The following is a 17,386-nucleotide window of genomic DNA, read 5'->3' on the forward strand; positions in this document are numbered from 1 at the left end:
TGCGTGATCTACATAGTGCATATGCCATCTGTATGCTTAAATGGGAACAGTATCTCTCAAGGAGCCATTTTCTAGAATTTAATTCCCTTCAGTTGCAATCTGGAACATAACTTCGTGAGCAGAAGAGAATTAAACGTTACTGTGCAAAAACCATAATACCAAGTTTCTAGTTCAACAAGAACTAACTCCAAATCTGTTTTTCTTCTGTAACGACAAACACCATTTTCCCATGGAAACATAATATTAAGCCACATGTAACTGTTACAGACAATCATCACAAATTTACCTCAACGGGGTTATACAGAAACAGATTCTTCAATTAACCCTTAACAGCCCAACACAGTAAAATAATGTTTAATGCCTAAAAAAAAAGGAGGATTTTTCCTCAGCGTAGGAATTTTAATAGACTTCCTGGAGAATGAGTTTAAATGGTAATTTTTTTAAAGGGGCTTCCTAAAGGCATGAGTTGAGGATCCCCTTTCCTTTTTTTTTTTTTTTTTTTTAAATAGGCTGTAAAGAGTTACTTAAGGTGCTGATGAGATGAATATGAAGGCAGGGCTGAGTAGGTAGGTGGGACCTACTCGTGTTCCGTTATCTTTGTTGTAAAATTGGTGTGCGTGATCTAACAGGACAGGCAGAAACAATTTCCCAGAAAGCAGTAACATTCAGCCATCAGCAGGCAGTTAGTTACAGGACTGAGGAAGAAATGGGATGGTTCATTAAATTCATTACCTCACAGGATGAAGATTGCGTGCGATAACTTGGCACAATCTTAAAGGTGATACTTCCACGCATTTCCCTCTGCAAAAAGAAAAGCACTTCTTTAAAGACTAAGACACTGAAGATAAAATCGCCAAATCAGTAATGCTTTAAAGGAAAGCACCATAGTTTGAGAGCAGCAGTACGTTTTCATAAAGTAAATGTTCAGAAAAGCTAAAATGCTATGGCTCATTTGTCATTTCACTTAGAAACAAACATTTAGGTTGTCTCTCATTAATCTAAAAGATAAACATACGTTATTAGTTCGTTCACCTGACCAGCTTTTGAATGCCTAGAACCTACAGCTGTATTTTAAGGTGAGGAATTCACAGATGTGTGTGTTTCTTCCATGTCAATCTTTTCTTTGTAGCTATATTCTTGTGATCCACACAGTCTTTGCTACTAAAGTGATATTTTCTTCCCTTTCATCATACATATTAAATAGCAAAAACATATTCACAGTTTCTGGAAAGCTGCATGTTGCTCTACTAAAGGTAGAAACGTAAAAAATAGTCTTTCATCAGAACAGAACACGGGGTCTGCTAGTTTGCATTTACTGTAGTGTAAGAATATTCATAACAAAGAGTAACTGCAGAATAGCAGCAGATTGTGGCAACATATTTGCTCAGCCGTATTTTCTTAAATAACAGTTTGAATATAAGTGCCACCACAAGGCTGACAACTGCAGGACTCGATCTGGGCAGAAAGGTAAGTAGATAATCTCAAGTGATCTTGGAGTTTTTCTCCTTTCTCTCTTTGGCTGGCTTACTATGAGCCAAAAAATGCTATTTGCCTGGACTCATTTAAGGTTGTTTATATAGTTCTGGACACAACAGAAGAATTAGTGGTACCATCCAAGATCCCAAGATTAGGCTTGCATGCAGAAAAATTTGCAAGTGTTATGGAACATCAAACTGACTCTACTAGCAAGGCCCAAAATTGACTTCTCCTGCAAAAAGCCAGACTCTGAGCTCAAAATATTTTTTTTCCCCTTTGTAACATCAATAAGCATGAGCCACAATAGTTATAAATTGAAAGAAGGGATGTTCCAGCTACATATAAGGAACACATTTTTCCCTATGATGATAATTAAGTGTTGGAACAGGTTGCCCAAAGAGGCACCTGTCCTGTCAAATCTCTGTCCTTGGATATTTTCAAGGCTTAACCAGACAAAGACCTGAGCAACCTGGGCTGAATTCAATGTTGACCCTGCTTTGTGCAGGAGATTGGACTGGAGACCTCCTGAGGTTACTTCCAATCTGAATGGTTCTATGATTTATTGGCTTTGTATTTGTGCAGCAATTATACCAATAAGCAAGAAAAGTTTCTTTTCTCTCGTAGTATATTCAGTGGCTACACTTAGTGTAGGCTGAAGATTTAAAATAAGGGCATGATCTTTATAGACTAACTTGGGATGAGTAATAGGAGGAAAGCAGTATTTCTTCTGATATATCTACTAGAGACAAGAGAAGAAACTCCTGCATTTCAACAAAGGAAACTCAGACATTCGAAAAAACTTTCTAAAACATAGAAGAGTTATACACTAAAGTCAACTGCCCAGAGAGTTTGGGGAACTTCCATTACTCAAGGTTTTTTTAAGAGCTGGTCAGACATACATCTGTCAGGATTGGTTGAGTGTCAATGATCTTTTCCGTGGGACTAAATGGAATAAATAAAATGACAGCTGGAGGTGCCTTCTACCATTCCTGCGTATAATGTGCAAAAAAGCCACTACTAAAAAACAGGGGAGAGCCTGTAGAAGGCTTAAACAGCTGAACACAGGAAGACTTTGTGTTACATGCACATGTAGGCTATCAAGAATAGAAGAAAGAGGGGAAGTCACAATGCAATTGCATAAAAGTTTTGTCAAAATAAGGCAGGCACTTATATAAAAAACATGAGAAAGATTTCAGGCACTTACAAGCATTTTTTGTAGTTGTTCTACAGTTTGATTTGCCACACTGATCCCGTTTATTTCTCGGATTTCATCCCCTACGTGTAGTGTACCTGTGGAGTTAAGAAAACATACAATCACCTCAAACATGTTTTTACAAATTGAGATAACTGTAAGACAGTACTAATATTCATATGAAGGCATAAATGTGAAACAATGTTAAAATAAGTTTTTTGGCTAGATTCAGAAAAGGACTTTGGTAGCTATGTATTAGCTACCAAAGATTATGAATCTGTCTTTCAGAGTGCAGTTAATACATCAGCATGAGAGGCCCAAGCACCCTACAAAGTACATGCGGAAAACATCAGTCCCTTACGAAGACACTGCAAAAACCCACACATTGATAAGAAAGTCACCTGCAACTAGTCAGCTAAAAACATTAAAAGAGATATTCAAGCAGTATTTTATCAGATGAGTACTTAATGCAGTTTGGCTTCTGGACATAGTCTTAATTTTATCTGTCAGACTGCTGTATTTTTTAATTTCTCTGATTTTGATTTGCCATATTTACAGTATGCATTTTCTGTATGTACCCTTGACTTCAGCTTGAATGTAAATGACTGGTGTGACTACCTACAATGTCAGATGATGAAACAAATATCTACTTAGCTTAGGCAAGTCATAAACTGACCTGCTGAAACCGGGATGGGAATGGCATGCTACAACATGGCTCTAAGACACTACAAAAGCTCAACAGGGAGGAGGCAGTGAATGAATGAATGATCTTCAGGATTAGAAGCAACCTAGGAGGCTCTTTTTGGATGATAATTTCTGACTTGAGTAGCTCAAGCCCACCTAGTTTTCTAGCAGTTCTCAAAAAAAAAACTTCCATGGTTTATTATTAGCCAGAAGATGTTTTTCATATATAATGAAACATGACAAGACCATTTACTTCACATATATATCTTTCTGCTGTATGATTTAAATAATTTGTGCAAGTATTCTTTTCTAAATATTGTACCTAATACAATTACTGTACCTAATATAATTAATCTTACTTGGAAAGCTAGCAACTGGCAAACATTTCCTAAACTAAAATATATCTATGGAAAATTACCTGAAAAAAGTCAATCAACTAGAATCCTGAAAAACCCTTAAAATTCTTTTCCTGAACCAAAATAGTCAGTTTTTCCAAAGAATACCATGCAAGCAAAACTTTCAGCTGGACAAACGTATGAAAATCAAACTGTGTGCCTGCTAAACACAAGCACAGCCTGAACCAAGGAGAAAAATCCTGAAAAGCTCTGTTGCTATGATTCCCTTTGGGCTCTGTTCTGCGAAACAGAGGCTCTGTGGCAGGGCTACAGGAGAGAGCCCAAAGTTTACAAAAACTTTCAGTACTCTCAAGAGTAAGTCCTTCAGCCACATTAAATGCTTCAAACAATTCTACAGGAGCTGATCTGCCAATAGTGAAATTTTAAAAAAGGAGTCATCACAATTCTTCCACTCTTCAGTGGGAAAATTGTCACAATTAATAGTTTACTGAATGTGAATGCAACAGCCCTGCATCTGAATTTCAAATTAATCTAGCTCACATCTAGAATATTAATGACCAAATCTCTAGTGAAACACTTTGAAAGTTCAGTTTTGGCAGACTTTCTCAGGAAGGCATTCAATACCCAATTCTTAAAAAAATATTCTAATAAAAATGAGGCTCTATGTTGACTGTATCATGCCAAAATTAAATTGAGTTTGAAGTGAGTGTAATTGTTATTAAACAATAATACTGAATCAGAAAAAGCATATGCCCTGGAATAGTATAAAGATTCTTTGGCATTATTCAAAGTATACATCTGATGGAATTAAATATTAGAATGAGAATCAGACTCAGCCATATCCCTGTATCAAGTAATTTCAATAGTGCACTTAAATAAAATCCCCTCTTCCGGAGCATTTCCCATTTCCGTTACTCTGACAGAAGTGAATAGTGTTCTTGTACATGCCTGAAATGGAGCAGTATACACAAAAGTTGGGAATAAAGCATGGACATTTAGCGGTAGATGGTCATTCTGTTTTGGGGGGTTTGATGCATTGATGCATTGATAAACCATAGGAAGATATTTTCAATCTGAGGGAAAAAGCTTTTATTATTTGCAGAAACTTCTTACTCTTTATAAATATTCTTGTTGGAAAAGAGTATTCTTGACATCTTTGAATAATGAGTCTTCAGTACCATTTGTAGCTCCCATGATACCTATGCTTAATCATCTAATTTTGGTTCCTTTTCTATTGGCAGTCCAGTGTTTATTTAGAACTTAAGCTATTCATTACTTATTGATGTATAACACATCTGTAATAACAAAGAATGGATGTATTTCTGGAGTAAATGATTTCCTTCTTTGTCTTTGCAAGTCAGAGTGAAGACAGTTTTAGGAAGTGTGTGCTCTTGCTCTGCACAGAAGTATGAGAAATCCTACCCTATTAGGAAGAAGACAGAACAAATTCTTGGAGTCCCTATTTGGAAACATGTTTTGTAGCCAAAAGAAAATTCTGTAGCTTGGAAAGTGAAAGGCTGTGAATGTATAATCATATTTTCACATACATTTTGTTAGCATTGAATAAATGTTATCAGGGGTATCAGTGTTCTAAAAATCAGTGTGAATTTTACATTAAGTCACTTTGAGAATGTAGCATAGACAGTGTACAACTACTGTTTTTCTGGTGAGGTTAAATGGGCAGCCAATAAGTCCTTTCTCTTCTTTGGAAATCTTTTAAAATGTCATATTAGGACATCTTCTTAAATGCATTTTAAGAATGAATTCACATTTAAGCACGAATGCCCCAAAACCAGTCAGCAGCAAAAACCCTATGGGTTAAGATACTGAGAGCTGCTGAGAAATCAGGCTATAAGCAGATCCCCTGAAAATAATATTTACAATATGAGTAGTCTAAACAGAATCCACAGGTAAAAAATGAATGGACAACTGAGCTAAGTTAAGGCACAGACACAAAGGTGAAAGGCAAGACATAACTAAAATCCTGAGATCTAAGATACAATTCATTTACTTATCCTAAAAAAGCAGACAAGTCAACAAAAAGACAATTTTTAATGACGGAAACTGGTATTTCATTTTCATTGAGCTCAATCCTCTGGAAGGTGCAAGTAGATAGCATCTTTACAAGCCTATCTCCCTACTTCAACTTCCCCACCTTTTGAATAAGGACAACTATAATCAGCAGGACTAGATACAGCTGGCATAGAGATAGGAGGCAGACTTCACAGCAGCTACTATTTTGTGATTGGGAATTGCACACTTAATACTGCTAGAAATTATATAGTTCCTGTAAAACCCTCCCAGTAGATCTATTATCTAGCCATTGCTGTTATTGCCTGGCAGTTTTCCATATAGCAAGAGGAGACAGCAGAAACAACATAAAAAAAACTCCAAAACAAATAAAAGCCACAGACCCTGTCAATAGGATTCAAAGACACATTGTGCTCGAGATCACCATCAACTTACATTTGTGTTGTTCTATCCAGTAAAAATATTCTAAATATAGGTACTTTGAATGCAGCAGTGAAGCTAAGAAGCATCTAGAGCACTAACAAAATTAGAAACATTTAAAAAAAAAAAAAGATGACACTACAGAAACACTGAAGTATATTTCATTTTCAAACTAAACCTATGTGCAGAAGAGCTACCTTAGTTAGATGAAGCACATATAGAATGGGTTAAATTTCCCAAGTTTTTAGAAATAAAAGACATTGTACAATTAAAAACAAAAGAACAGAGTTCTAATGGGCACAGTTGGATTTTTTAACCCAGTTTTAAGAGGTTTTAAAAGTTTTATTACCCCCATTATGGAACACAGTCATGTGAAACAGTGCTCTGCAGAGGATCACCGCTACTTAAGTATATTTGGATGAAAACCTTCCTTCTGTGAATCTTAGAGCAATCTCCTTTTAAAACTCCCTTTTACAAGCCAAATAAATTTCCATTCAGAGGGCCCTCTAAAGAAAAATAGAAGTCTATATGAATCGCATCTTTACTTGTATGAAAAGTTTTTATCTTTCCTGCTTCTTGACAGGTTTGATCATGTCAAGGAGACGAACTGAATATATCAGGGAAAGGATCGCTGTACCCTTTCCCTGCTTCATGTTTTGTCTTCCTAATTACCTGTTCCTAGCTTCTTTTGAAATAGAACAATAGGCGAGAAGGAACAAATGATGAAAATTTTTGTGTTCATCAAAAGAAAAAGATGGCAAACTGGAAAAACTAAAGTAACCCTTTTAAGGGTGCAATCCAAACTTGCAGCTAACAACCTAGCAGGGAAGTTTATCTGTTTAAAGTAGGACAAAGCCCAGCTATTTTTTGACATCTGATCTGGACACACAAAATGGAAAAAAGGAGTAGACTGGAGATGAGAAAAGATGCCTGTCTGCAGGGTTTGCTATAGTAGTGAAAACTGAAAATAAAGATTCAAGTTCTGGGCACAAGAAATATTTTTATTTCACAAATCGTTTTTATGAGCCTCAACATCAAAAGTACAAAGATCCTCAAGAATTGTGTGAAAACATATGGAGAAATTTAAATTTTTTGTTGAACAAAGTTCTTCCGTTTTTGCAAGGAAAAGTACTGTAACTAGTCTAAGGATTTTTTTTTTTTTAAAAAAAACAGAGGATTAAATAAGTACAGCTCCAGAAGTTATTGACATTTCAATCTCTCACTGAGCTATACTCCCGTTATCCTAATTAAGGCCTAAATGAAACATAGCGGGCCCTCATCTCACAACGCTCGAAGACATCTGCAACTGGAAGGTAACAAAGGCAGTTAACAGGACTCCATCCAGATACAGAGGTACACTACTATGGAATAGTAGCAATCAAAATGAGGAGCATGTACTGTTATATGGTTTGTACAAAATGATCTAAATAATTGTGTTTGAAGACAAAACTATTTATGACACGATTACCTTGCCGGTGAATCATTCCTCCGTGCATAATTCTTGCCACAATGCAATGGTTCAGCTCATTCATTTTTAAAGTGATTCCCTAGAAAAAGAAATGTTTATACTCTTAAAATAAAACATTAAGCAGTGTGATTGTTGAGTGGTTAAGAACAGTCACTTTTCCTAAAAGCTTGAAGGCAGGGTATCTATTTTAAGGTTAAAATAAAAGCTTTGTCGCTCACTTAAATATGAGCAATGAAAACAGATGTTATTTATAGGTGAAGATGCAATAATTTAATATATGCGCATATAAGATGCTGGTTTGTTAAAAATGTAATTTTGTATTGAAGTGCGAAGTGTCCAGTTTGGTTTAAAGCCTAATTTGCTATAACTACTACAAGGTTGTTTTTAGACAAAAACCGCTCTAGTGGTACAGCAGTAGTATGAATGCATACATAACATTTTAAGTTAAGGATATACACAGGAATGTAAGTATCTACAATGGCTGCTGAACTATTCCAATTACATTGGCAACCCTACTTCAAAGTGCAGAAACTGTCATTAAAATCATTATAATACTGGTCTTTACCAGTACAGAGTCAAGAAAAATACTGAGGTACCCTCCATACCATCGGTTCATCTGTGTTCTTCTGGAACTGCACCAGTCGAACTCGTGTTACATTCTCCATATCCATGTCGCCGTTGGCGCTTTCTGGAGAATCTCCGTTTAAGTACGGAGAGGTGGGAGGAGGTGTAACTCTCAGCGCTTCATCACTGTAAACTTCATGTGCCACTACATCATGAGTTTGAAGTAAGGCCTAGAGGAGATTACAGCAACAAAATATCAGACTTCCATCATCTCTGATTGGATGTCTTGTAAGTATTATAAGGAGTCCCACTCATTCCCTGTAAGTATTTTTGAAGCTTTTCAGAAATTAAAGGAAATTCAAGATATTTGTGCCTCACTTTCTATACAGGAACTTTCCCCTTAAAGGAGTCTAAGATAAACTTCAGCAGACTGCAAATGCATACCTAGCCTTTAAAATCTGCATGAGTAAACCTGATTTTCTACTGCAGATACCTCAATGAGAATGATGCTGCTTTCCTCTCCCCCATCTTCTCGGCACCTGCAAGGTGCCAGAATTAATCCATCTTTATTTATGTGCGCAGACACAGAATTAGGAAGCTACCTTTCTGAGCAAACTATTCTATAATAATTACCCTAGTAAAATAAAAGGTATGCAGATCCCGTGGTATTTCATTCTAATAAAGACAGACTGGATTGGTACTGACTGAAAAATGAAATACTGTTTTTTGTTGTTTACTAGCATAATCAGTTCCATATTCTCCCCTTCCCCTCGAGCACGGTCCCAGCACAACCACACTGAGTTCCAAATACCTGACAAAAATTACAATCTAAACCAACAAACTGCCCAAATACTACTTCATTCGTTTTACTCTTTCTTGATGCAAAGAATGATACAACACGTAATTGATTAAATGTATTTAAATATCTTTGATAAGCAGAACAACTGACTGTGTAAGAAACCTAAGCCTGTATAACTGTAAAAAGTGTAACATAGTATTACAAGATAAAAGTTGGACAAAGTGTAAACATTTGTAAAGCAGTATTCAGTAGTACCAGGCTTTTTAATGGTATGACATTCCACTGTTCTCCAGGATATCTTTAAGAGCCCCGTATCACATTCATTTCACATTTGCATTCAACTCTTAATAACGAGGATATTATAGCTAGCTTGCTTCTGTCCAAAAACTAAATACGACTTGTATGTGAACATGCTAGTTCTACTCCTGTACTAACTTATCAAGGACCGGAGATAGATCCTGCCTCTATACCCAAACGGACAGGTTTCTCAGATAAGAATTGATAAATCAAGCCTAGTTCTTACAATATCTCTACAATAGAAGAGATATCAGCCACCACTGCAGTTAGGTCAATCTACATTATAATTCACATCTTGTTAATTTTCATTTCAATGCTCATAGCTCTTAACTTGCAGAACCCATCAATCTTGCAAGGCTTGAGATTGACCATCCAGAATTTGTTTTGGCAGAGAAATCTGACTCTGAAATGTCTTAAATCTTCAATTAAAATGTTTAAGCAGAACTTAAACTGAAAAAAAGTGATAGAACAACATCCCTACAAGATGTATTTCTGAAGTGGAATCCAAAGGAGAAATGGGATTTTCATGGCCTCTACAAAATCCTAAATTTGTTTCCAAGCTAGCACTTCTAAAGCGCATCACGTTATAAAAGATAACTTCATAAACAGTTTAAGTTCCCTTTTCTCAAATCAGTTTCCAACTATAGTTGGGAATTCAACATTATAACAATGGAACGAAATTCCCTAAACTAGCAATGCTCTGCCCACATTCCCTCCTGTTTTCCCAGTGTTTCAAGCCCACCTACACAAATACTATTTTTAGTTAAATACTAAACTGCATCTGCATTTTCTGGTTTTCATCTTATTTTGTCTACCACTAAGCTCAAACTCGCAACAATTCCTCTGCATTAGTCTGCACTACTGAAGCAACATTTTATATTTAGGGATCTGGACCATATATGTAAGTTAAACCACTTTAATTAAATCAATTCTTAATAATTTGATTTATTTAATTGGGTGTAAACTTACGTGTGAATCCTCCTATATATACATTTAGGGATTTAGCTTAACTCTCATTCTAGTATCTGAAAACTGTTTGCAGTTGTCCCAAATAAAACAAGAGCATCCACGTGCAATCATGCCTCAGCTCTGGCTGTTACAAAAACCATCTCTTCTAGGAGAGTGTGTGGTCTCGGCTTTGTGTGCAAGCACTCTTTGACAGAGTAGGATGATCTTCTGTGCTTCCTTCAGCTCAATCTACTCAAAGCTACTTACTCAACTTCATGCACCTGCCTGTATCTGTTATACTCTCCACGCTTTAGTATTACATTTCTTATGTAATTCAGGGCCTTACATTTGTTTCATGTCAAATACTTGCCTTGCTTTATACTGTATTTTTAGCAATAATACACACTTTGTAGGAGATTAAAATATGGTAATTTGAACATTTTTAAAGGTTCATAATTATACTAGATGACTTCTGAATATGTTAACAAAAATTAACACAAATTCAGAAACATCAGCTATTAAAGTACAGCAAGCTCAATTTAAATATTGAAAACATTTAATATAAAGACTGCTATTACTTAAAGATACTTGTTTTCATGCATTTCTGTTAATTTTGATAATTTAGATTTTTTTTTCCCTGTCTCTCTTTCATTTGCAGAACATGATAATCCTGCTGAAACAACTGCTTTCTACTATATCGCAGGATCATTGTCTGCAATGAACAGTGTAGGAAGGCACATGATGATGGATAAAACTTCAGTATGTAATTAAGTAAAAGTCTCCTAGTACAGCAAACATTTCAATTGCTGCCACATACTAAACATATATAATAGAACCTTTTACAGATAAAATTGGCACATTTGAAAAACTACTCGAAGTTGTGTAATGGAATAAAAGCTCCTTGAAATTTGTACACAACAAATGAGGTACTTGATAATCTTTTAAAGAATTCTTAAATTAGTTATCTACTGAAAGACCTTTATCCAAAAGTTACATACATTTCTTTAAATTAAAGTGTTAAGCATGTACAGACTAAATTTACAATTTATTCCTGTACCCATAAGGGATACAAGGGTAAAACAAAACTAAAACAGCAAAAAACTTTGAACTCGAAGATCTCAGTCCCAGTAAGAGTACTTACAAACCCATACTTTATTGGCTTTGGTTCTGTAAAGGTCTATACATAGTCTAAACCACTAACACTGTGTTTAAGTAAACGAGACAGACTATACTCCATTGTCTTCTGATTAGATAATAATATAAATAATAGTAAAATACTCTGTTATCATACAGGTGTTAATGCACACGATCCTACTTATTACACCTTATTGCTTCAGTCTCTGTGCATCACAGCTCAGGAACTTACTAAGCAGACTATTGCTCTGTACAATGCTTGGTAAAAACATTGAGTGTAGGCTGACAATATTGTTTTATACAATTATTTCCTTTCCTAAGAGTATCTATTTTAAAGGCTTTGGCTCTGAAAGAAAGTTTGGCAGAATGCCACATACATAAGAATAATTTTGTAAGATCTGCTATCTTATAAAAGGTGTGTCTGGGAGCAGAAGTGGGAATGACGGGAGAGGATGGGATTGGTTCTTTGACATCTGGAGACTCTTTGGTATCTGCACCCTAAAGGTATGGTTCCACTGCAACATATGCTGATTTAACTGATGCTTTACATGTTTGTGCCATTCCTCCCTAACCCAGACTGCGTGTTTCTGTCCCCTTGCTCATTCTGGCTCTGGCAGTATTCCAGCTGTCCCTAATTCTTTTTGCTAACTGATCATTGTTTTGTTGGAGCAATTTTCTACTAGTTTAGCACAGTGCAATACTGAAGTGCAGTGTCAGACGAATATCAGAACAACTGCAAGGGAGAGGATGAAACATGGGGAGAAGGATAGGACTCCATCAACTAGCAATTTACCTTGGGATGCCATAGACTAACTTACTGAAATTACTCCTCATCCAAAATACCTGTTACGGAATTGCAGCTTATTCCTTATAAAAAAATACCTTTTATAGAATTGCAGCAAAAGAATTCTGACCGATGGTTTTAAATTTATGAGGATATCAGGTGGAAATACAGATACCTATAAAAGATGATTTCCAACTCACTTTTCCTGTTGCTTGATTTGATACATTAAATTTTTATATGCCACAACCATTTTTATTGATGCCTACTCTGAAAAGAATTTATACTTTAAAAAATGCTCTTTCTCCACTGTGCCTAATGTTTTTGCAATACTGTGTGGTAATTACACAAAAAAAGGTAAATCAAATGAACCTGTCAGATTCCAAATAAAGAAATTGAGTACCAGAGAATACTGTTCTTGTTCTTTATGTTTTTTTTTTTTTTTTTTTTTTTAAAAAATCGTTCTTACAATACGGCTGAGTACCATTCTACCTTGTTTTATGTTCTATTTCAAGCAAGTATTCCTGTTAAATGGTGAACCAAATTTGTTACAGACTTCAGGATAGGTATCATCTCCAGGCAATGACATATCAGTGTGTTGCTGAGTACAACATAAAAAGCCAATGTCTGCATTAGCAATTAGTGCAGTGAAATAGGAATGGATCGATAAGTAAAACAATTGGGTTAGTGAGGACCCGATGTACAGACTGAATGCATTGCAGTTTTTACTTCTGACCAGCTTCCATCTTGCCCTGTGGACGGAATGCTCATCAGCTGCTGGATTACACTGGCTGAGCTTCTGATGTACATCTTCGAGTTTAATTTTATCTGAAAAGAGTCTAGTTTGCATGCTTTGAGACTCTTACATGATACAAGCCAAAGCATTGTAAGAGACCAATCAGGAGATTCACTTCAAAAACACACTCCTGATCTGATTTAAAGTACTAAAATAAATGCATCCGAAGCTACAGTGGCCATCAAAAGAACACATCGGCACATGCAGCTATCCAGATTTCATCTTATACCTGACTATGAGGTTGGTTTCAGCTCATTCTTTCCTGGCAATTAGGTTTATCCTTCAGACTTACAGTAATTCAGCTTTCAGGTGAGCAAATTCCACAAAGCCCCCTGCATATAATCTTTGTGTTAGGGAAAGTCAAATTCTTTATTTTAAACTGACAATAGTGTATAGCAGATTTAAGCAAACACTTTTATTTCTGAACTTATGAACTTCACCCACAGCATAAACAAAAGAAATCCTTTAAGTAGTTTCAAAAGACTAGACTTCAGTAACTGGAACCAAGTTATTAAGCAGTCACATCCCTGAACAATTACTGCCCACAAATCAGGTTTGTGAAACAGACACGGTAGGAGTTGATATGTAACACAAAGGCACTAGACTGTAAAAGCTATTGATTTATTGTAAAATAATGTTAAATAAACACTTATTTTGCAACGACTTCACACATCTTTATCCTAAGACGACCTTAGGAAAAAGAAAAAGGAGGACCCCAGCTCTACCTATGAACATCCAAAAGCATTTATTCTTCTTTCTATGTGCAACACAGCTCCCCGCAAAAAGACAGTGAAATTGCTCCATAATTAGATTACTCCAAACTGCTGACAGTTTTCAGCACAGTAGTGGGGACCAATAGTAGTAGTAATAGAAACTATTTTGCGGTATTGTATGCAGTTACATTACCTGCAGATTTTAGGGAGAACTTACTGAACTTAAGTTTTCTAATATAAAGAAAATATAAACCCCCCCCCCCCCCCGAAAGAGTAGCAGTTGCTTACCATGAAATGAGGTTGTGTTAAAATACGCTTTAGCTCCTTTGCATCATTGTTCTCTGGATAACATGAAATTTCTTCCAACACCTGAAAAACAAGCAGGAGAAATGCCCATAGTAACTTTCTGTTAAATAAAGCTATTAATCAAACAAATGAAAACCCTCACTGGTCAGTCAGAGTATCTCCAAATGATTATACAAAAGAATGTTTTTGACAGGAAGGGGCTTAGGAAAATGTGTGTCCCCCCCCCCCAACTCCAAGAGAATAAAATACCTCATTTCAATTTTCTTTCTCAGAGAGATTAAAGCAGAAATTTGAAGGAAACAGTTGCTCTTTTTTTCAACTGACAGTATTCCTCCAACAGCTAAATATATGGAGACAGAAATGAAGCGCTAACTTACAGGTGACACACATCACCACCACCAACTGCTACTTTCACACATGGTCTCAATTTATTAAGACAATCAAGTTTAAAAGCAGAATTAAAAATACTCATAAAACCTCCTCTTCACAAATTAAATTGTTAAAGACATCAAGTGTAGGTGGTCCACCTGCTACCCCACCTCCAAGGTCCCGATTTTATAAAATCTGAGCCATACTTCAGCTTATCACTGGGGGAAGGAGGAGGAGGCGGAGGCAGGAGGCATTTACCTGTAACCTGATACTTTCACCTTTATTTTCCACATGCAACTATTTGGACAACGAAAGCAGAGTATTTTGCTTCTGGAAGCACCTCCCGCGACTAGCTGGCAGGAAGTTTTGCAGCATAGAACTTTGGGGTGTCTATCAGTGTGACTGCAGTTATAACACAGTGTTTTAGTCTTCCTGTTCATTCTATTTTAATAGCACTATAAACAATGTTTTCCTATGACATTACCCCCAACAACTGTACTTATTTTTACTGATAATATATAATACAACTAGATTTTTTTTACTACTTGCAATAAATAAACAAATAAAATACTATTTGTTAGGTATAAGAATCAAGAACATCTGTGTCTATTTATCTTTCATCTTGATGTGCCACCTTTATTGCATTTCTAGGTCTGCTCTTCTTAGAACTATATATGATAAACTTGTTTTTTCAATTTAAAAGGCTGATACCTAGAAACATATCTTTTTTTGTGACTACGTAATGTATAAACTGAACATGAAAGATATTGCATTTATCCAACAGGAGTGTTCCTTTTAAGACTGCTATTGTTGCAGCAAAAGCTAAATGATGAAACTGAGTAATATATATAATCCTTAAAGACATAAGGGAATTCTGCAAGTTTATGCAACATGTTATGTAACTTAAGTAAGCAACAGCAGAACTCCAGAAATAATTCAGATTATGAGCGAGAATATATATCAGTATCTTAATGAAGAAAAAAATGCTCCACTTCAAATACAATCGAACTTTCAAAGTGAAAAATATATTTTAAAGCCATTACCTCTTTGGCTCTCTGTACAGCATCACTTGGAGGATTCCTGATTTGTGGTGAAGATTTTGTGTTTATTTTGTCATAAAGCTGAAATAACAAGAAAACAAACTACTGAAATCATATGCTACTTTATATAAAGTAATGATGTGCGCTAACAATAGCCTGCTTATGTTACCATGATTAAGACGATTGTTAAACTGCAAGTCCCACAGATGTTTCGTATACAAAATCTAGCAGCTTAGGGTTTTGGCTTTTCATTTTTAAACATTTCCTGATTTGAACAGTGCCATAGATTCAGAGTTCATAGGATGACATGGGAAAGTTCAAGAGGTTAAGACATTCTGCAAACCTCCCATGCTTTTTCCACAGATTTACAGAAACTATATTCTTCTACTAGAAGTGATCCTATGAATCTTGAATAAATGCTGTAAATGATACATTCTGCTATAAAATCAAATTGATCTGCATATCCCACTTTTCTTAATAAATCAATCATCAAACATTCCAAACAGTAATTTAAATAAACCTCAGAATATGGGATAATGCTCTTGAAGATAGAAAGCTACAAAAGCCTAAGTCTTTGGAGAAGAGAAAAACAAATCTTTCCACGAAAGGGGGCTCACAAAAAAAGAGTACCTTTATTTTACTAGGATTTTCTATTGGACAGAAGAATGCCAATGTATTTAAATAGGAAATCGTAAACCTTCCAGTTAATTATTTTTTTTCAAAAATCTTTTAAAACCCCCTCAACTATGCAAAACACAACAGGAGAGAGATCTATCTTCAATTTCAAATTAGAGATAGATATTACAGGCTCCTTCACACAAACCTAAAAGATTGTGCACGTTTTAATGAAATAAATGTATACTTAAGAATGAAAAGGCACTGTAATAAGTACTATTTTCAAATAAAAAACTTTTGGCTTACATTTCAAACAATATAAAGATGGTAATGCCTGTAATTAATTCCTATTTATGTTAGACTACTACTTTGAAATATAAGACAGAAAAAAGATACAAATAGCTACTTTTAGGATATTAGAGAAATTTTTATCACAGTGGGAGCGGTGAAACACTGCAACAAGTTGCCCAGGGAAATTGTGGAATCTCTCAACTTTGGAAATACTCAAAATTCAACTGCAATTTAAAACAGTGTGTGTAAACAAACATTCAAAATACGCAAGGGACTCTAACACCTTCAGCAAATCCTAACACTGTAAAGGATGAGTTGATAAGAACCCCCCATTTAGGCTGCTCAGCAAGGTGTTCTCAGGAGCTTCCTCTGAGAAGCTTACAGCTCCATCGTTTGACTGAGGACAGCCTTGGATGTCTGAAGAAGGAAATCTTGTCAAGCTACAGATGTGCCCTATTCTCTCTTTCTCACATGAAATACCATTCAGTTTTAGAAGAGGTGTAAACTGCAATAAATGCAATCCAATATCATCATCATTTTCCTTGTGTTCCTTAACAATCTAATGCACATGTTGAACATTTCAAGTCCATACACAAATAAATACAAAAAGAGGAAACAATGTCACTTCCAAAAAACATTGCCTGCAGGACAGTTTTACCACTGCCTTGGGGAAAGAAAAATAGAAAAGTCAAGCTAAATCAGTTTCTTCCACATCCAACAACCTCACCTTGTGCTGCCAAAACACTGCTTTACTCAACCGTTTCAGCAGCCTTGACCACTGTTGAAGTTTTTAAAATAAAAGCTTTCTGCTAGCTTATAGTTCAGGAGATACTTCGGTTGCATCCACAATTATTTGGTTTTACCTTTTCCTAAATAAGTAAACAAAACCTACCCAAACTCCAATAACCCCAAATTATTAAGTATCACATTTATACACCTGTTAAGAAACTGCATCAAGCACTGTGTACTGAGTAAAGTGCAGTAGGAGCTGCTGAAAATCCATGACACCCAACACATTGAACGTATTTTTCCAAGAGTCACACACACATCCTGTTTAAGATTAATGAAATTACAGAAAAGTTAGCATGAAAATATTTTTATTAGTT

The 17,386-nt window shown here is 35.6% G+C and overlaps 1 protein-coding gene across 1 annotated transcript in view; it reads right to left on the bottom strand.

Annotated features, from left to right (window-relative positions):
• Positions 1-500: 500 nt before the first annotated feature.
• LOC104073032 (peripheral plasma membrane protein CASK-like) overlaps positions 501-17,386 on the bottom strand; it is a gene marked incomplete at its 5' end in the record, with an annotated part of 94,208 nt that continues 77,322 nt past the window's right edge. The window contains 7 exon segments of the mRNA XM_009572679.1: positions 501-688; positions 691-801; positions 2,681-2,766; positions 7,628-7,706; positions 8,233-8,421; positions 13,948-14,028; positions 15,378-15,455. Coding sequence (XP_009570974.1) covers positions 623-688; positions 691-801; positions 2,681-2,766; positions 7,628-7,706; positions 8,233-8,421; positions 13,948-14,028; positions 15,378-15,455 — 690 coding nt within the window.

This window comes from Fulmarus glacialis, unplaced genomic scaffold (genome assembly GCF_000690835.1).
Source record: "Fulmarus glacialis isolate BGI_N327 unplaced genomic scaffold, ASM69083v1 scaffold24352, whole genome shotgun sequence".
In the NCBI taxonomy this organism is placed as follows: domain Eukaryota; kingdom Metazoa; phylum Chordata; class Aves; order Procellariiformes; family Procellariidae; genus Fulmarus; species Fulmarus glacialis.